This window comes from Salmo salar, chromosome ssa04, assembly GCF_905237065.1.
Source record: "Salmo salar chromosome ssa04, Ssal_v3.1, whole genome shotgun sequence".
NCBI lineage: Eukaryota > Metazoa > Chordata > Actinopteri > Salmoniformes > Salmonidae > Salmo > Salmo salar.
In genome coordinates, this window is record NC_059445.1 from 81274670 (window position 1) to 81296682 (window position 22013).

General features: G+C 43.6%; 1 protein-coding gene across 1 annotated transcript in view; it reads left to right on the plus strand.

Moving 5' to 3' along the window:
* The window catches only part of LOC106603933 (sarcoplasmic/endoplasmic reticulum calcium ATPase 1), a 102474-nt gene that overhangs the window by 58290 nt on the left and 22171 nt on the right, over window positions 1-22013 (plus strand). Inside the window, exons 11-12 of the mRNA XM_014198187.2 lie at window positions 15232-15320; window positions 21693-21795. Of these exons, the coding sequence (XP_014053662.1) occupies window positions 15232-15320; window positions 21693-21795 (192 nt within the window). The remainder of the gene's footprint in view (window positions 1-15231; window positions 15321-21692; window positions 21796-22013) is intronic.

The window sequence follows — 22013 nt, forward strand, 5'->3', positions numbered from 1 at the left end:
TTGATAGCTAGCCAGGGCAGGCTGGCAGCACCACTCTGAGCTGTAGACAACAGTTGTACATGGCCCTCTCGCTCACCCTGAGAGAGTCATGCACAGACAGCCGGCAGGCAGGAAGCTGCTGCTGAATACCCTTAGAGACACCTTTACGTATAGAAACTAATGCCACACACTCTGACACCCATATTGCCACTCTTGTGGAATCCTCCAGCCCATCACGTTCCCCTCCACACTGTCTGTGTGTGTGTGTCTCTCTGTGTGTGTGTGTGTGTGTGTGCTCCACCATAGAGGAAATGCCAGGATCAATGTTGGTCTTGGCTTCCATTTAGCCTCTGGAGCAGGATCTGGCTGACACCCTACCTAACACACACACTCTTACACTCACACCTGACCTTTCAACTCTGAGAAGGGCCAAACTGTGTTTCTCATTTAACCTTTTTGAACATCTCAACTGAACATGCTGGCCAGAAGTCATTGGCAAGATTAGAAAACTTGGGCATGACATGCCAGAAGCAAACGCTGCCACTGCACATACAAATGTAACTGATCAAATTATGAAAGACAAGCATTGTAATTTTGATTTCCATAAAGTGAGTGTGGAAGAGGTGAATTTTTTTTGTCAATCAACAATGACAAGCCACCGGGGACTGACTACTTGGATGGAAATTTACTTGGATGGAAAATTACTGAGGATAATAGCAGATGATATTACCACTCCTATTTGCCATATCTTCAATCTAAGCCTGATAGAAAGTGTCTGCCCCCAGGCCTTTAGGGAAGCAAAGTCATTCCGCCACCCAAGAATAGTAAAGCCCCCTTTACTGGCTCAAATAGCCGACCAATCAGCCAAACTTTTGGAAAAAAGTATTTTACTGTAAACATTGACAAGACTTTCAGCATGCTTTTAGGGAAGGGCATTCAACAAGCATGGCACTTACACAAATGACTGATTGGCTGAGAGAAATTGATGATGACAAGATTGGGAGCTGTTTTGTTAGACTTCGGTGCGGCTTTTGACATTATCGATCATAGACTGCTGATGGAAAAACGTATGTGTTATGGCTTTACACTCCTTGCTATATTGTGGATAAAGAGTTAGCTGTCTAACATAACACAGAGGGTGTTCTTTAATGGAAGCCTATCCAACATAATCCAGGTAGAATCAGGAATTCCCCAGGGCAGCCGTCCAGGCCCCTTTCTTCAATCTTTTCCTACCACTGGCCTTGAGTAAAGCCAGTGTGTCTATGTTTGAGGATGACTCAACACTATACACATCAGCTACTACAGCGAGTGAAATCACTGCAACACTTAACAAAGAGCTGCAGTTAGTTTCAGAATGGGTGCCAAGGAATAAGTTAGTCCTAAATATTTCAAAAACTATAAGCATAGTATTTGGCACAAATCATTCACTAAACCTCAACTAAATCTTGTAATGAATAATGTGGTTATTGAGCAAGTTTAGGAGACTAAACTGCTTGGAGTAACCCTGGATTGTAAACTGTCATGGTTGAAACAACATGTTGATACAACAGTAGCTAAGATGGGGAGAAGTCTGTCCATAATAAAGCGCCCCTCTGCCTTTTTAGCAACACTATCAACAAGGCAGGTCCAACATGCCCTTGTTTTGTCGCACCTGGACTACTGTTCAGTCGTGTGGTCAGGTGCCACAAAGAGGGACCTTGGAAAATTACAATTGGATCAGAACAGGGCAGCATGGCTGGACCTTAAATATACACAGAGAGCTAACATTAATAACAAGACCACACAATGTGCATGTACCTCGACTAACCTGTACCCCCACACATTGACTTGGTACCACCTGTTTATAGCCTCGTTATTGTTATTTTGTTTTTTATTTTATTTTTTACTTATAGTTTATTTAAAATGCATTGTTGGTTAAGGGCTTGTAAGTAAGCATTTCACAGTAAGGTCTACACCTGTTGTATTTGGCGCAAATACAACAGGTGTAGAAATAAAATTTGATTTGGAAATCGCTCATGGCTGAAAGTAGAGGAGAGATTGACTTCATCACTACTTGTTTTTGTAAGAAGTGTTGACATGCTGTTGACATAGTGTACCAACTGTCATCATCAGCAGCATGGAGTGAGAGAGGGAGTTCCCTCCTCTCCTGTGAGAGTAGATCAGAACATATCTCCCTGAGCTGAGCTAACAGCTATCCCTGGTCCCTCCCTGCCTGCCTGGGAACATGGCTGCCTGGATGCTGGGTTTGGATCCCAAATGGCTCCCTATTCCCTATATAGTGCACTACTTTTGTTTTGACCCTATTGGCTCTGATCAAAAGTAGTGCACTATATAGGGATCCATTTGGGACTCAACCCTACTCTGCTCTCTCTGGTAAATATTTACTCTCTGGGCCCAGGCTATATTTTCTTAGTGCAGCTGGGAGATACAGGGAAACACCAAGGGAACACAGAGTAGAGCTCCTCTGTTTTGAAATGGACCTTGGGCTTTCCCACCCGGACCCGATATGCATATTCTTTTAAATATAGAGACCTGTTCCGAACGGACCTGGGGACAACTCGAGCTTTGCCGAATGAGGAAAGCGTCACAAAAATAATTTTAAGTTACTGTACTGTTACTTTATTAAGCTGATCATTTTCTACATTGTAGAATATTAGTCATCAAAACTATGAAATAACACATGGAAGTGTTAAACAAATCTAAATATATTTTAGATTCTTCGAAGTACCCCCCCTTTGCCACGATGACAGCTTTGCACACTCTTGGCTTTCTCTCAACCAGCTTCCCTTGGAATGAAGGAGTTCCCACGTTTGCTGACCACTTGTTGGCTGCTTTTCCTTCACTCTGCGGTCCAACTCATCCCAAACTATCTCAATTGGGTTGAGGTCGGATGATTGTGGAGGCCAGGTCATCTGATGCAGCACCTCAACTCTCCTTCTTCGTCAAAAAGCCCTTACATAGCTTGGAGGTGTGTTTTGGGTCATTGTTCTGTTGAAAACAAATTATAGTCCCAATAAGCACAAACTAGATGGGATGGTGTATTGTTGCAGAATGCTGTGCCTTGAATTCTAGTTAAATCACCAACAAAGCATCACCACACCATCACACCACCTCCTCCATGCTTCACGGTGGGAATCACACATGCATAGATTTTCCATTCACAAAGACACGGCAGTTGAAACCAAAAATCTCAAATTTGGACTCCTCAGACCAAAGGACAGATTTCTACCTGTGTAATGTCCATTGCTCGTTTCTTGGCCCAAACAAGTCTTGACCCAAGCAGCTGAGCTTTCACAGGTGTGCCCCATCAGCACTGACGACCCTCCCAGCTCCGCCCACCAATCTCCTGCAGGAAGTAGGCACAGCAAAACCCAGTAGACAGAGCAGGGAGGGGCCGTCACGGTGTCTTTTGGTAGTGGTTTCTTTGCAGCAATTCGTCCATAAAGGTTTGATTCACGCAGTCTCTGAACAGTTGATATGTGTCTGTTACTTGAACTCTGTGAAGCATTTATTTGGGATGCAATTTCTGAGGCTGGTAACTAACTTATCCTCTGCAGCAGAGGTAACTCTGGTTCTTCCTTTCTTGTGGCGGTCCTCATGAGAGCCAGTTTCATCATAGCGCTTGATGTTTTTTGCAACTGAACATGAAGAAACTTTCAAAGTTTTTGAAATGTTCCTTAAATTAATGATGGACTGTCATTTCTCTTTGCTTATTTGAGCTGTTCTTGCCATAATATGGATTTGGTATACCACCCCTACCTTGTCACAACACAACTGATTGGCTCAAACGCATTAAGAAGGAAATAAATTCCACCATTTAACTTTTAACAAGGCACACCTGTTAAATGAAATGCATTCCAGGTGACTACCTCATGAAGCTGGTTGAGAGAATGCCAAGAGTGTGCAAAGCTGTCATCAAGACAAAGGGTTTCTACTTGTTTAACACTTTTTTTTGGTTACTACATAATTTCATATGTGTTATTTCATAGTTTTGACGTCTTCACTATTATTCTACAATGTAGAAAATTGTAAAAATAAAGAAAAATCCTGGAATGAGTAGGTGTGTCCAAACTTTTGACTGGTACTGTGTGATTGGCCAACAACAACAAGCTATGCTCCACTCTCATGAAAAGCAAGCGCAGCAGCATAAATAATATTTTTCTCACTCTGTACGGGCCCGTCTGTACGGCCCTTCCGGATAAGTCCGTTAAAATTACACAAACCCAAGACCCGTGACAATCAGATCTGACCCAGACTTGTGACTTAATTTAGAATTCTGGATCTGGACCCGCTCCGATTGGCTCTTGGGTATTAGTGTAGAGGTGGATCCGTGAAGACCTCTAACAAAGAGCCACTCTCCCTCCTCAGTCCTCACCGTGGGGCAGTGTTTTTCCCATTTGAAGTTTTGGAATGATAGGAAACACCAGGGGAAACGGACCCTGACTTACTGCTGCCATTCTGTACAAGTCGCTCTTGCAAAAGAGATTTGCTCTCAGTGAGACTGACCTGTATAAATGAAGTTGTATCTGAAATAAATGAAAGTCATTCTCTCTCCACAGTTCTAGCAGTTGGCCAGTGGGGTTTTTCCATTGTGTTTTGGAGTGATGGGCATTTTCAGGGTTTCTAAGACTGCAGTCCTAGTGGCAAGGATCAGACATGAAATTGTAGAGCTTTAGTTTGCAAAATGTTTGCCTTTTCTATTTCAGTCTAATTAATGATACTCCCATTTTCCTTGGCTTATTAATTATCTGTGTGTGGCAGCACACATGTAATCATCAATTCAGAGCACAGCTGTATGCAACCTGATTGTTAATGCCCATGGTAAAATTGGTTTGACTTTGGATATCCCTATGGGGTATCGGCATTTTGGCCCTCCAATAATCGGTATCGGCGTTGAAAAATCATAATCGGTCGACCTCTAGTTCAAACATTCATAGATGACCAGCAGGGTCAAATAATAATAATCACAGTGGTTGTAGAGGGTGCAACAGGTCAGCACCTCAGGAGTAAATGTCAGTTGGCTTCTCTTAGCCGATCATTCAGAGTTAGAGACAGCAGATGCGGTAGAGAGAGAGTCGAAAACAGCAGGTCTGGGACAAGGTAGCATGTTTAATAAACCGGTCAGGGTTCCATAGCCGCAGGCAGAACAGTTGAAACTGGAGCAGTAGCACGACCAGGTGGACTGGGGACAGCAAGGAGTCATCAGGCCAGGTAGTCCTGAGGCATGGTCCTAGGGCTCCGGTCCTCTGAGCGCGCACACACGTCCTCTAGAAGCAGCAGATGAACTGAACGGAAAAGTAGTATTTTATTGGATGACTGCATTCTTTAAAGGGGCAATCTGCAGTTGTTACATCCATTTTTGAACTTTTAAATTAATATATATATATGTTGTGGTGTGTGTGTGTGTGTGTGTGTGTGTGTGTGTGTGTGTGTGTGTGTGTGTGTGTGTGTGTGTGTGTGTGTGTGTGTGTGTGTGTGTGTGTGTGTGTGTGTGTGTGTGTGTGTGTGTGTGTGTACAGTTGAAGTTTACATACACTTAGGTTGGAGTCATTTAAAACTTGTTTTTAAACCACTCCACAAATTTCTTGTTAACAAACTGTAGTTTTGGCAGGTCTGTTAGGACATCTACTTTGCACATGACCCAAGTAATTTTTCCAACAATTGTTTACAGACAGATTACTTCACTTACATTTCACTGTATCACAATTCCACTTGGTCAGAAGTTTACATACACTAAGTTGACTGTGCCTTTAAACAGCTTGGAAAATTCCAGAAAATGATGTCATGGCTTTAGAAGCTTCTGATAGGCTAATTGACATCATTTGAGTGAATTGGAGGTGTACCTATGGATGTATTTCAAGGCCTACCTTCAAACTCAGTGCCTCTTTGCTTGACATCATGGGAAAATCAAAAGAAATCAGCCAAGACCTCAGAAAAAAAATTGTAGACCTCCACAAGTCTGCTTCATCCTTGGGAGCAATTTCCAAACGCCTGAAGGTACCACGTTCATCTGTACAAACAATAGTACGCAAGTATAAACACCATGGGAACACGCAGCCGTCATACCACTCAGGAAGGAGATGCATTCTGTTTCCTAGAGATTAACGTACTTTGGTGCAAAAATGCAAATCAATCCCAGAACAACAGCAAAGGACCTTATGAAGATGCTGGAGGAAACAGGTACAAACGTATCTATATCCGCTGGAAACTAGTCCTATATCGACATAACCTGAAAGGCTGCTCAGCAAGGAAAAAGCCACTGCTCTAAAACCGCCATAAAAAAGCCAGACTACGGTTTTCAACCGCACGTGGCGACAAAGATGGTACTTTTTGGAGGAATGTCCTCTGGTCTGATGAAACAAAAATAGAACTGTTTGACCATAATGACCATCGTTATGTTTGGAGGAATAGGGGGGATGCTTGTAAGCTGAAGAACACCATCCCAACCGTGAAGCACGGGGGTGGCAGCATCATGTTGTGGGGGTGCTTTGCTGCAGGATGGACTGGTACACTTCACAAAATAGATGGCATCATGAGGACAGAAAATTATGTGGATATATTGAAGCAACATCTCAAGACATGTGGCCATCACAAAGCCCTGACCTCATTCCTATAGTAAAATTGTGGGCAGAACTGAAAAAGCGTGTGCGAGTAAGAAGGCCTACAAACCTGACTCAGTTACACCAGCTCTGTCAGAAGGAATAGGCCAAAAGTCACCCGACTTATTGTGGGGAAGCTTGTGGAAGGCTACCTGAAACGTTTGACCCAAGTTAAACAATTTAATGGCAATGCTACCAAATACTAATTGAGTGTATGCAAACTTCTGACCCACCGGCAATGTGATGAAAGAAATAAAAGCTGAAATAAATCATTCTCTCTACTATTATTCTGACATTTCACATTCTTAAAATAAAGTGGAGATCCTAACTGACCTAAGACAGGGAATTTTTACTAAGATTAAATGTCAGGAATTGTGAACTGAGTTTAAATGTATTTGGCTAAAGTGTATGTACACTTCTGACTTTGTGTATGTATCTATATATACCCATTGATTCTTGAAAAGTATAACTAATAAATGCCTCGTGAGATTAGTTCAGCTGTCGTACCCCATCAGAACCCAACATATAAGCTTGTTTTACTCCAATGTTTGTTAATAACCAAGTAAATGTAAACTAACACTATATATCTTTAACATGGTTAAAACTGTGGTTTTGATATCATGTATGGTTAGTCCTTGCATTCATATCTCCGTCTATGAATTTGAGTGGTTACATTAATTCTCAGCCAGGGGAGGGATTGGGTTTGTTTGCTGAATCACAGAGGCAGGGACCATTAATTTGCAATATGTTTGACATTTTTTTTACATAAGTTGTAGTCATACTCACATTTTTCCTTTTTGCTTGTTAGTTATGTGTATGCGTATCAAATTGTATTGGTCACATACACATTGTTAGCAGATGTAAATGCAAGTGTAGCGCAATGCTTGTAAACATGTGTGTCTGTGACAGCGGCCTGTCCCTGGCTCTTAACCTTGAGATGGGTCTAGCTACTCCATATGGTTCTGATAAGAACATCCATGTCCACTAGCCTGGTCATATCCTGCTTTCCCAGCCTAGGGGATATCCCAGGGTGCGGTCAAAGACACACAGTGGAGGGAATCCCCTCTGACGTCATACCATTGCACTTCCATTACACACAGTGTGGAGGCACACCCTCACTATGTTACTGCTGCCATCACAACATAATAACCACAGTACGGACCGCGTCCGATTTGAGTTGTTTCAACTGCTACAGCCATGCACCTTTTGGTTCATATGAATCATGCAGTGGCTTGTTTCCATGGAGACCATCTCAGATAGTGAGATTAATGTGTAGTGACAAACAGAACACTAAAATGGCAGATAATAAATATTAGCTAATAGGTCATGTAGTAAACCACTATCTTGGTATATTAGTGAAGAATATTGTATTTTATGTTATTAGCTTATTTGTTACCGATGACACTACAGAAACATCAGAGGGGCTCCTGTTCCTATGAGCCATTTCGGCTCGCACAAGCCAAGGCTACTTACTTATGCACAAATCTAACCCCATATTAGCTACCTATCTGATTCTACTGCTTGCGTCAGTTACCTGATGTGGAATACAGTTCCATGTAGTCACGGTTCTATGTAGCACTGTGCGCCTCCCATAGTCTGTTCTGGACTTGGGGATTGTGAAGACACCTCTGGTGACATGTCTTGTGGGGTAGGCATGAGTGTCTGAGCTGTGTGCTAGTAGTTTAAACAGACACCTTGGTGCATTCAACACTTCTTACTGTTAGAACTGTTAAGGCCCTGTGGATCGATGAGGAATTGAAAAGCTGTATGGTTGAGCGAGACGAGGCCAAAGGAGTGGTGAGCGAGTCTGACTGCACATCTGATTGGCAAACTTTATTGTACATTTGAGAAATTATGTGACTAAAATGAAGACAAATAAGATTGTATTATGAAGATAAATTACAAGGTATAATTGAAAAAAGCTTTGGAATACACTAAATGAAAGACAAATTCAACGATCTTTCATTGAATCAGATGGTTAATTTATCACGCAACCTTTTGATGTTGCCAATTCCTTTTAATAAATATTGAATTGGCAAACTTAGGCATGAAATGCCAACAACAAACTGTGAGCTATCATATTTGTGCAGAAAATACCTAATAATGTGTCACATCCTGACCATAGAGTAGATCAGGGCGTGACTGGGGGTTGTTCTAGTTCATATTTTCTATGTGGGGTTCTAGGTTTAGTTTCTATGTTGGTGATTGTGTATGATTCACAATTAGAGGCAGTTGGTTATCGTTGTCTCTAATTGGGGATCATACTTAAGTAGCATTTTTTTCCCAACTGTGGGTTATGGGATATTGTTTATGTTAGTTGCCTGTTAGCACTGCATTGTCGTCACGGTTCATTTATTCTTTATTGTTTTGCATTTTGCTAAGTTTCACAATCTAATAAAGATGTCGTCGGTCTATACACACGAACGTGACATAATGAATGAAAAGCATTGTAACTTTGAATTCTGTGACGTTAGTGTGGGTCAGGTGGAAAAATTCTTGTCCGTCAATAATGAGAAAACACCAGGTATTGACAACTTAGATGGGGGGGAAAAATTGTTGAACCAGAATCTATTTCTCTGTGAACAAATTAACAACATACTTTCAGCATGCTTATAGAGAAGGGCACTCAACATGTACTGGACTGACACAAATGACTGATGATTGGTTGAAATAAGTTGATAATAACAATATTGTGGGATCTATACTGATTTCAGTGCAGCCCTTGATATTATTGGCCATAACCTGTTGAAAAAAAACGTATGTGTTATGGTTTTTCAGCTCTGCATCCACGATTTGGCAGATGTTATCTATCTAATAGAACAGAGGGGTTTCTTTAATGGAAGCTTCGAAACTCAGCAAAAAAAGAAACATCCTCTCACTGTCAACTGCGTTTATTTAAAGCAAACTTAACGTGTAAATATTTGTATGAATATAACAAGATTCAACAACTGAGACATAAACTGAACAAGTTCCACAGACATGTGACTAACAGAAATGGAATGTGTCCCTGAACAAAGGGGGGTCAAAATCAAAAGTAACAGTCAGTATCTGGTGTGGCCACCAGCTGCATTAAGTGCATCTCCTCCTCATGGACTGCACCAGATTTGCCAGTTCTTGCTGTGAGATGTTACCCCACTCTTCCACCAAGGCACCTGCAAGTTCCCGGACATTTCTGGGGCGAATGGCCCTGGCCCTCACCCTCCGATCCAACAGGTCCCAGACGTGATCAATGGGATTGAGATCCGGGCTCTTCGCTGGCCATGGCAGAACACTGACATTCCTCTCTTGCAGGGAATCAAGCACAGAATGAGCAGTATGGCTGGTGGCATTGTCATGTTGGAGGGTCATGTCAGGATGAGCCTGCAGGAAGGGTACCACATGAGGGAGGAGGATGTCTTCCCTGTAACGCACAACATTGAGATTGCCTGCAATGACACCAAGCTCAGTCCGATGATGCTGTGACACACCGCCCCAGACCATGGCGGACCCTCCACCTCCAAAACGATCCCGCTCCAGAGTACAGGCCTCGGTGTAACGCTCATTCCTTCGACAATAAACACGAATCCGACCATCACCCCTGTTGAGACAAAACCGCGACTCGTCAGTGAAGAGCACTTTTTGCCAGTCCTGTCTGGTCCAGCGACGGTGGGTTTGTCCCCATAGGCGACATTGTTGCCGGTGATGTCTGGTGAGGACCTGCCTTACAACAGGCCTACAAGCCCTCAGTCCAGCCTCTCTCAGCCTATTGCGGACAGTCTGAGCACTGATGGAGGGATTGTGCATTCCTGGTGTTACTCGGGCAGTTATTGTTGCCATCCTGTACCTGTCCCGCAGGTGTGATGTTCGGATGTACCGATCCTGTGCAGGTGTTGTTACACGTGGTCTGCCACTGCGAGGACGATCAGCTGTCCATCCTGTCTCCCTGTAGCGCCGTCTTGGGGGTCTTACAGTACGGACATTTCCATTTATTTCCCTGGCCACATCTGCAGTCCTCATGCCTCCTTGCAGCATGCCTAAGGCACATTCACCCAGATGAGCAGGGACCTTGGGCATCTTTCTTTTGGTGTTTTTCAGAGTCCGTAGAAAGGCCTCTTTTAGTGTCCTAAGTTTTCATAACTGTGACCTTAATTGCCTACCGTCTGTAAGCTGTTAGTGTCTTAACGACCGTGTCTTAACGACCGCTACAAATCATCCCTAAGTTCTAGACCTCAGCTGAATCTGATATTAAATAATGTGGCTGTTGAGCAAGTGAAGGAGACTAAATTACTTGGTGTTACCTTGAATTGTAAACTGTCATGGTCAAAACGTATTGATTCAATGGTTGTAAAGAAAAGGTATGTCTGTGATAAAGAGATGCTCTGCTGTGTTTGACACTCCACAAAGCGAGTCCTGCAGGCTCTAGTTTTATCTTATCTTGATTATTGCCCAGTCATTTGGTCAGGTGCTGCAAAGAAGGACCTAGAAAAACCGCAGCTGGCCCAGAACCACAGCTGGCCCAGAACCACAGCTGGCCCAGAACCACAGCTGGCCCAGAACCGCAGCTGGCCCAGAACAGAGTGGCACGTCTTGCTCCTCACTGTAACCAGAGGGCTAATATAAACATTAAAAGTAGAGGAGAGACTGACTGCATCACTTCTTCTTCTTATAAGAGACATATGTTGATAATTCCAAATGTATTTGCATAGTCAGTTTACACAGCTCTGACACACACTTACCAGATGTGCAGCCAGGAGTCTTTTCACAGTCCCCCAAATTCCAGAAAATGTACTGTATTATATAGAGCCATGATTACATGGACCTCCATCTCAGATTGGTCAAGTGAACAACAAACCTGGTTATATTTATTTAAAAAATGTAAACGATAGAAAAACCTCAAGACACAATGCCTCTCCCCTATTTGACCTGGATATTTTGTGAATATTGAGCATCTATTAATGTTGTATTGTCGTTCTGCAGTTTGGTTATGTAATGACTAAATGCAGACGTTCTGTACATTACCTTGTAAATAATGGACGATACAGCAGGACAAGGCAGAGTCCATTTTCAGAGTTCATTTTTCCTAGGTAATGTACAGAAAGGAGGTGTTTTTATCCTGCATGTACCACAGTTGCCAAAGAAAACAATACTAATGAACACATTTACATATACACTTTTTTTTATAAGAGAATTAATACTTTCTCATCTTTTGGTTGATAGAGACGCGAGCCGTTTGTTCCATTTAGTTCGATATTTATGGACGTGACCCATTTCTTTATTCTACAGTATATGTTCCGTTGTTCTTGTCCTTTGCTTGCTAGCTAGCCAACTAGTTACAGCTAACACAGTCACGACCTCCGCAGCCAGAATAACAGCGAAGTAGCTGCTTATGCATTTGTTGTTTCTATTGACATTCATTTACATAGATCCATAAAAATGAGCTGATGCCCGATTTTTGCCTGGCATAGCTAGAAATGTTTGCCATATCAGGACACAACACTTTTTTCATTAGGAGGAGATCACATTGCATATCAAACACTAGGCTAGAAACTAGCTAAATAGTTTGTTGCTAGCAAACCTGCCAATATGAAAATATGAAAACTGAATTCAAAAATACCAGTTGCTGGTCAAACTACAAACATGTGGGAGGATTTGACAGCATAGTGTCATTTGCATCATGACTGCAGCATAGAGGGACGGGAGAAATGTTATGTTCCTCATTCACCACCACGTTAGGTCATCAGATGCGCCTCAAAAAATCTCTCTGCAGCAAGAAATCAATGCTAGCTATGTTTTTTCCCCCCATTGGACCTTCGTTTACAATGTATCCAATTTCTGTTTGTGGTTTAGCTTCTTGTCACTTTGTAGTCAGTACAGGTAGCCTTGTGGGCGGCAGGTAGCCTAGTGGTTAGAGTGTTAACTGACTTGCCTAGTTAAATAAAGGTTAGATTAAATAAAAATACAGGCTGCTTGTGTAGGTGCATATTGCGTCATTATTGCAAACTGTCCCGTTATCTGGTTTGGATGGCCATTCTAGAATGCCCTTCTAACCAAGTATTTAACGTGTATGTGTGTGTGGTTCTGTCCTTGTGCTGTGTTTGTTTATCAGTGTTCTGTAGTATGTCATGTTCTGTGTGGACCCCAGGAAGAGTAGCTGCGGCTTTCACAACAGCTAATGGAGATCCTAATACAATTTCAAAATACCACAATATACTGAAGGGAGAAGTTGTCTGACTGCATTCGTTCTTTAAAGGGGCAATCTGCAGGTGCACCCCTTTAAATTAATGAGATGAACCCATTGATTCTTAAAGAATAAAACTTTATAAATGTCTCGTGAGCTGAGTTCAACTGTCGTACCCCAACAGAACCCAAAATATATAAGCTTGTTTTACTCCAATGTTTTTAAACAAAGTAAATGTAAACAAACACTTTATAGCCTTAAACCATGCTTAAAATGAAACGTTTTGATATCATGGATGGTTAGTCCTTGCATCCATATCTTGGTCTATGAATTTGAGAGTAATTCCATTCCTCCAGCCTAATTCCTCAGCATTTTGACCGGAACAGGCAGAGTACGCTTTATTGTTTTAAACGGCTGATTGCCCCTTTTTTCTTTTAATCGGACACTGCCTGTTTAACCCTCCTGTTGTGTTCGTTTCATGTTAATTCATTCTGTGTTCCCGCTCCAAAATGACCACTGCATTATAGCTGATTATAAATCCATAATGATACATATATTATCACCTAATGATGTGTTAGATCATTTTTTTAATCAACTTAAGTTATTGGGAACATTACGCATTTGGAACTTTTATTTTGTATTTATGGCCTGTAGGCCTCATTGACCTGAGCTCATACAACTAGTTTTTGAGTTAAAAAAAAAAGCAGAATGTGGATTATTTTGACTATAACAAATACTCAGATGAAACATATTGTGCTATTTATCACAGACTACTTTATGTCAAAGTTTAACAAGGACTCTCTCCTCCTCACCAGTTTCATGATCAAAGATATGATCAAGAGCCTCACATACTTTATCGTTTGGTCATTGTGCCGCCACAGAATGAATTGTGAGCAGGGCCTCAAAAAAGCTTTATATACCAGAACTGCAAGAAAAGTTCTATATATTATTGAAACAATGTTGTGATTGTTTGTGAGAATGCCAACAGGTGTGGTTCACGTGGGGGAAAGATTCTATTGGGGAAAGGTTCCCGTGGGTGTTGCCATGGAAGGGGAGTGAGGTGTGTGTGTTCGCTCAAACACACATGCATGTGTGGGTCTGGGAGAGAAAGTGTGTCCATCTGATGAATGGGCATGTGCCTGAACTCAATTTTATACACTAATTGTAGTCTCACCCATTCATTTCTAATGACCGGTCATTTTTGACTTGGAACACCACAGGTGTACAAAACTTAAATAAAACACCCAAAATGTAATGAAAATCATTGATGTATTTTGTGTGTTCAGACGCCCTGTGTGGACAAAGTCATGGAACCTCCTGACAATCAGATTAAATGAACTCAATTTCAGAGAGAGAACTTGTAAATCGTTCCAATTCGACCGGAACACAGCAGGAGGGTTAACCTCTTATCGTTCTCTGTTTTTGAAGAATCGTGCACCGAAGTAGGGCTTTGACTACTCAATACCCTAAATGGTGAACAGGTCAATTACATAAACCCTTGGTACTTTGTTTCCTCGCCATATTATCCTAGTGTTCTGAACAGCTTGTTCTTCTCCAGACCCCATCTATCCTCTCCTTGGCGTTCCACTTCAGTGTGCATTAAACAACAGACCCCCTCCTGTGGTGAACCAATCAATGCACTCCCACAAATGAACTAGAGCAGAGCCATTCCACCTGTTTCATCACTGCTGCAGGATGAACAACACAAAGGAGAGAAGGGCCAGATCACAGACCAACTCACACAAACTCACAGGAGAGAAATGGCTAGGACCCTCACCATCCACTGCTGGGCTGCCAGCCTAACAGACCTGTCAGCCTAAAATACCTACCAGTGTGGCCAAACCCTAATTGTTCTGGGACGGCCTCTCCACGCAGGAAATCAGTACATTAACACAAGGCCAGACGCACAGACAAAACAAAACTCTTGGCAACACAGGAGTTCTGAGCACAGGGAAGGACAGACCAACGTCAACACGACTTGGGCAACAACTTGGCCCATATACTCATCCACTACAGTGTATATATACAAGCTCTGTCTATCTGTCTGTTGGTCTGTCTGTCTCAGCAAGAGTATGATTTATAGTCTTTCTGTCTGTCTCTGTTGGCATGGTTAACATTATTTACATTGCCAAAGCAAGTTAAATAGAAAATCAACAATCTCTCGTAAACAGCTGTGACGTGAAGCCAGTGATTGGCTGTATGTGGTGGGAAATCCCTGTGTTTTGTGGGCTAGGCAGTGCGGGAGGGTGTGTGTGTTTCCCTCTGCGTCGGTGGCCGGTGGGCCACATTCACCTCTCCCATGGCCCTGTAGAGAACCCTGGGAAACCCTGGGCCTCCCATTGAAAGCACTGTAAGAACTTTGCTGATAGCCTAGCCTACTCCTACCCTGGGGCTTTGCTGATAGCCTAGCCTACTCCTACCCTGGGGCTTTGCTGATAGCCTAGTCTACTTGACCCTGCTTTAACTATCCCAACTCTCTTTCTCTTCCCTCTCCAGATGTTTGTGGTGGACAAGGTGGAGGATTCCAGCTGTGCTGTCCATGAGTTCTCTATAACTGGCTCAACCTACGCCCCTGAAGGACAAGTGTGAGTGTCCCATCCTACCACCTTTCTGTTAGCTCCATGTCAGTGCCCCTCCGGAAATTGAATTAGCATAATATATACAACCCCCATCAAAATCCCTCTGTTTAAACAACCCGCCGCACCCGCCTGCGTCTCAAACCGCCGCACCCGCCTGCGTCTCAAGCCGCCGCACCCGCCTGCGTCTCAAGCCGCCGCACCCGCCTGCGTCTCAAGCCGCCGCACCCGCCTGCGTCTCAAGCCGCCGCACCCGCCTGCGTCTCAAGCCGCCGCACCCGCCTGCGTCTCAAGCCGCCGCACCCGCCTGCGTCTCAAGCCGCCGCACCCGCCTGCGTCTCAAGCCGCCTCACCCGCCTGCGTCTCAAGCCGCCTCACCCGCCTGCGTCGGCCTTCTGCATCTGCGGTGGAAGGTTTCAGAGCTACAGTGCTGTTTGTCAGACCATGAGACATCCTGAAAATCGGTCTTCTCACTAAAACATCTGTAGCGTCCGAACAGTTTAGGGACTCGTCTGAAGGTAACCTGGTACTGGGTGCGAGAAATGAATGGAAGTGGATAAAGCATTTCTACGTCAAAGGTATACGGATAATCCCACGGTAAAAGATTTATTACTTTTTTATATATTTTTTTGCATTCTTGTATCTCTCGGATAAAGTACAGATGCTTCAAAACATTCCTTTTGACTCTGTTTTTTTCCCAATGTATGAATCTGTTATTCAATGCATTTCTATAGGCCAAATTCAATGTTTTATCAAATTGTTGAATATATTTTTTGATACCTAAAGGGGTCCTAAAATTCTACATCAAATAGCTAAATGTTCCTTGGTATGACCTTAAAACAATCACATATGTTAGCTTAGTAGAAACCCAGCTCTGTGCCCTTAGACTCTAGGGGATTAGTCTACAGAGTGCAAATGTAGTGTGATTTCAGGTTACAATTCGTAGTTTCTCTGACTGTGGAATCACAGTGTGAAACACACTATTATCTCCCCCACCTCCCAGTAAGTGTTGTGTTGAGCGTGGTCCATACTGTTAACACACTGACCTTCAGAGGAAAGTAATGGCCAGCCATTGTGTTAACCTTCCCTGGCTCCAGACAGACAACTATTTTTACAGGCGGCAGTGGAAAAGCCTTGGTCACACCACCACCACTCTCCAGCGGCCGGCCGGCTGTTAAAAGCCCCTAACCTCCTTTTTTTTCCATTTGATGTAAAGTGTTTATTTGAAGTCTCTTTCCTTACCCGCTCCCCAAAGGTTTACTCTGTTCTTCACTGTGGTTAATGGCTCTTGGGAAGTTTAGAAAGAATGGCAATTATGTTTTCCTGAAGCATGTGAACTTCTTCCATGATAACACATAGCACAGAGAGGGCAGGGAGGAAAGGACACAAATGTGACAAGAACTAAAATAGTCTTACTGTCTTCAAGGAATAGGAGAGCGAGCGAACAAAAGTATGTGGACACCCCTTCAAATTAGTGGATTCTCATTTTTCAGCGACACCAGTTGCTGAAAGGTGTATAAAATTGAGCACACAGACATGCAATCTCCATAGACAAACATTGGTACTAGAATGGCTTTACCGAGGAGCTCAGTGACATTCAACATGGCACCGTCATAGGATGCCACCTTTCTAACAAGTCAGTTTGTCATTTCTGCCCTGCTAGAGCTACCCCGGTCAACTGTAAGTGCTGTTATTGTGAAGTGGAAAAGTCTAGGAGCAACAACGGCTCAGCCGCGAAGTGGTAGGCCACACAAGCTCACAGAATGTGACCGCCGAGTGCTGAAACACGTAAATATCGTCTGTTCTTGGTTGCAACACTCACAACCGAGTTCCAAACTACCTCTGGAAGCAATGTCAGCACCATAACTGTTCGTCAGGAGCTTCATGAAATGGGTTTCCATGGCCGAGGAACCGCACACAAGCCTAAGATCACCATGCGCAATGCCAAGCGTTGGATGGGATGGAGTGGTGTAAAGCTCGCCGCCATTGGACTCTGGAACAGTGGAAATGCGTTCTCTGGAGTGATGAATCACGCTTCACCATCTGGCAGTCCGACGGACGAATCTGGGTTTGACGGATTCCAGGAGAACGATACCTGTCCCAATGAATAGTGCCAACTGTAAAGTTTGGTGGAGAAGGAATAATGGTCTATGGCTGTTTTTCATGATTCGGGCTAGGCCCCGTTGTTCCAGTGAAGGGAAATTTTAATGCTACAGGATACAATGACATTCTAGACGATTCTGTGCTTCCGACTTTGTCATGCAGGAAAGGACCTATTTTTTTTTGCCAATGTCCCTGTGCACAAAGCGAGGTTCATACAGAAATGGTTTGTCGAGCCTGCACAGAGCCCCAACCGCAAACCCATCGAACACCTTTGGGATGAATTGGAACGCCGACTGTAAGCCAGACCTAATCGCCCATCGTCAGTGTCCGACCTCACTAATGCTCTTGTGGCCGAATGGAAGCAAGTCCCTGCAGCAATGTTCCAACATCTAGTGGAAAGCCTTCCCAGAAGAGAGGAGGCTGTTATAGCAGCAATGTTCCAACATCTAGTGGAAAGCCTTCCCAGAAGAGAGGAGGCTGTTAAAGCAGCAGAGGGGGGACCAACTCCATATTAATACCAATGATTTTGGAATGTGATATTTAACAGGCAGGTGTCCTCATACTTTTGGTCATGTGGTGTAGTTTGGCCAAAGTCCTGGTGTCCCAGTTCTGGACCTACAGTAGCGTGGATAGGATCTGCAGTAGATCTGTCCTTTCTGTTAGTATAACCTCATCTCTTGCTCTCTGGAGTGCCCACTGTAGTCTAATGCCTCAAATGACTACCTGCCTAGTCAGAGGCAGAGCCAGATCTGTTACAGTATATCTGCCTAGCCAGAGGCAGATCTGTTACAGTATATCTGCCTAGTCAGAGGCAGAGCCAGATCTGTTACAGTATATCTGCCTAGTCAGAGGCAGAGCCAGATCTGTTACAGTATATCTGCCTAGTCAGAGGCAGACCCAGATCTGTTACATCAGGGGTTTTCAACTCTTACCATACGAGGTCCGGAGCCTGCTGGTTTTCTGTTCTACCTGATAATTAATTGCACACACCTGGTGTCCCAGGTCTAAATCAGTCCCTAATTTAGAGGGGATCCGTTTTTTTTTAAATCAGTGGAACTGACTTCAAAGTCCAGAGTTGAGTTTGAGGGTGCTACAGTATACAGTCAGTTCCATTAGCATTTAGACAGTGACACAATTTACATCATTTTGGTTCTATGCCACCACAATGGATTTGAAAGAATACAACCAAGATGTGTAGACTTTAATTGAAGGGTTTTGTCAAAATTATTGTAAGAACTGTCTCGGTATTACAACCATTTTTATACATAGCCCTCCAATTTTAGGGGCTCAAAAGTAATTGGACAAACTAACAATCATACATTTAAATTGTGAGTTTTAATACTTAATACAATGACTGCCTGAAGTCTAGAACCCATTGGCATCCCCAGATGCTGTGTTTCTTCCCTGGTGATGCTCTGCCAGGCCTTTACTGCAGCTGTCTTCACTTCCTGCTTGTTCTTGGGGCCTTTCGCCTTCAGTTTGCCTTCATTAAGTGAAATTCATGCTCAATTGGATTCAGGTCAGGTGATTGACTTGGCCATTGCATAACATTCCACTTCTTTACCTTAAAGTATTGGGTTGCTTTCGCAGTATGCTTCGGGTCATTGTCCAACTTGCACTGTGAAGTTCCGTCCAATGAGTTTTGAAACATTTGTCTGAATCTGAGCAGACAATGAAGCCCTAAATGCTTCAGAATCCACCCTGCTGCTTCTGTCAGCAAATACAAGGGAACCAGTTCCCTTGGCAGCCATACATGCCCACGCCATAACACTACCTCCACCATGCTTCACAGATGAAGTGGTATGCTTCTGATCATAAGCAGTTCCTGCCCTTCTCCATACACTTCTTTTCCCATCATTCTGGTACAAGTGGATCTTTGTCTCATCTGACCATAGGATGTTGTTCCAGAACTGTACAGGCTTTTTTAGATTCGTTTTTGTGGCAAACTCTAATCTGGTCTTCCTGTTTTTGAGGCTTACCAATGGTTTACATATTGTGGTAAACCCTCTGGTATTTAAACTGGTGAAGACTTCTCTTGAATGTTGACTTTGACACAGATACGCCTACCTCCCGGAAGGTGTTCTTGGTCTCCCAACTGTTGTGAAGGGTTTTTTCTTCACCAGGGAAATAATTCTTGTCATCCACCACAGTTGTTTTCTGTGGTCTTCTGGGCATTTTTGTGTTCCTGAGCTCACCAGTGCGTTTTTTTATTTTTAAGAATGTACCAAATAGTTGATTTGGACACACCTAATGTTTTTCCTCTCTCTCTGATGTTTGTTTAGGGGGGCTGCATATAAAAAGTGCTGTAATTCCTACACCGTTCCTCTGATTTGGATGTAAATACCCTCAAATTAAAGCTCCAAGTCTGCACTTTCAGCTCATATTCATTATTTAATTTCAACTCCAATAAGCTAAAATAATAATAACTTGGTCAATGTCCAAATATTTATGGACCTGACTGTACCTGCCCAGACTAGGGACAGACACAGATCTACTACCGTACACCTGCCCAGACTGGGGACAGACCCAGATCTACTACAGTACACCTACCCAGATCTACTACAGTACACCTGCCCAGACTAGGGACAGACACAGATCTACTACCGTACACCTGCCCAGACTAGGGACAGACACAGATCTACTACTGTACACCTACCCAGATCTACTACAGTACACCTGCCCAGACTAGGGACAGACACAGATCTACTACTGTACACCTGCCCAGACTAGGGACAGACACAGATCTACTACAGTACACCTACCCAGATCTACTACAGTACACCTGCCCAGACTAGGGACAGACACAGATCTACTACCGTACACCTGCCCAGACTAGGGACAGACACAGATCTACTACTGTACACCTGCCCAGACTGGGGACAGACCCAGATCTACTACAGTACACCTACCCAGATCTACTACAGTACACCTGCCCAGACTAGGGACAGACACAGATCTACTACCGTACACCTGCCCAGACTGGGGACAGACCCAGATCTACTACAGTACACCTACCCAGATCTACTACAGTACACCTGCCCAGACTGGGGACAGATCCAGATCTACTACAGTACACCTACCCAGATCTACTACAGTACACCTACCCAGAACTACTACAGTACACCTGCCCAGACTGGGGACAGACCCAGATCTACTACAGTACACCTGCCCAGATGGGGACAGACCCAGATCTACTACAGTACACCTACCCAGATCTACTACAGTACACCTGCCCAGACTGGGGACAGACCCAGATCTACTACAGTACACCTGCCCAGACTGGGGACAGACACAGATCTATTACAGTGTTGTTCTCCTCTGAGGAAAAGTGCTGTAGTCTCTTTACATGGCCTTTATTCTACCAGGTAAAAGATGATCTTTACATGGCTTTTATTCTACCAGGTAAAAGATGATCTTTACATTGACTAGTCAATAACAACCTGTGTTGTGACATCGAACGGCTGAGTTATTTATTGTTAACTACAATGCTCTCATGATGTCTTAATGTTCCCCTTCAGTCAGCTCAGTCTATACAAGATTAGGCTCATATATTTTCCCTACTGAAGTTGATGAAAACCCCATCATTATATCCAATGTAATGCCAAGTGATGATGATGTGTTAATCACTATTCAGGGCTCGTATCCACAAAGCATCTCAGAGTAAGAGTGCCACACACACACACAACAACTACCCCCTGAGCACTGAGCTCCCACAAACAACACACTGACTGGCAACTTCTCCAACCTGCCAGCTGTATTGAATGTTTTGAACATTTATTTATGAGACATCTTAAGACACTAGTTGTAACACATAGACGTAGCTTGTGTGTGTGTGTGTGTGTGTGTGTGTGTGTGTGTGTGTGTGTGTGTGTGTGTGTGTGTGTGTGTGTGTGTGTGTGTGTGTGTGTGTTTCACAGGAAAAACAGTGGCAGTATTCCATTATTTGTTATGAGAGTCAATTACGCCACTTGAGATGATGAAAAAAAAAGTCCAGTCCGTGTATGTGGGGCTCCTGAGTGGCTCAGCGGTCTAAAGCACTGCATCTCAGTGCAAGAGGCGCCACTACAGTCCGTGGTTCAATTCAAGGCTGTTTCACAACCTGCCATGATTGGAAGTCCCATAGGGCGGCGCACAATTGGCCCAGCATCGTCCGGGTTTGGCCGGGGTAGGCCGTCATTTTAAATAAGAGTGTGTTCTTAACTGACTTGCCTAGTTAAATTTAAAAAAAAATATTGTGTGTGTGTGTGTGTGTGTGTGTGTGTGTGTTCGGTCTTCCAGGTTGAAAGGGGACAAGGTGGTGCAGTGTGGAGATTATGATGGACTTGTGGAGCTGGCCACTGTCTGTTCCATGTGCAACGACTCTTCACTGGACTACAATGAGGTCAGTACTGACAACACACACACTATGGTCTTGTAAGTCATTATGGGACTGTTCTGTCACTTCAGCCTGATCCTCTCTGTCCCTATCCTTTAATCCTGTTTTCCTCAGCAATAAAAAGCCTTCCCTTTTTTTTAAGCAGCTGTGGCACACGCGTGCGTGCTAGGCTACCTGTGCAGCAGGTAGACTAGCAGTGAGAGCGTTGGGCCATTAACCGAAAG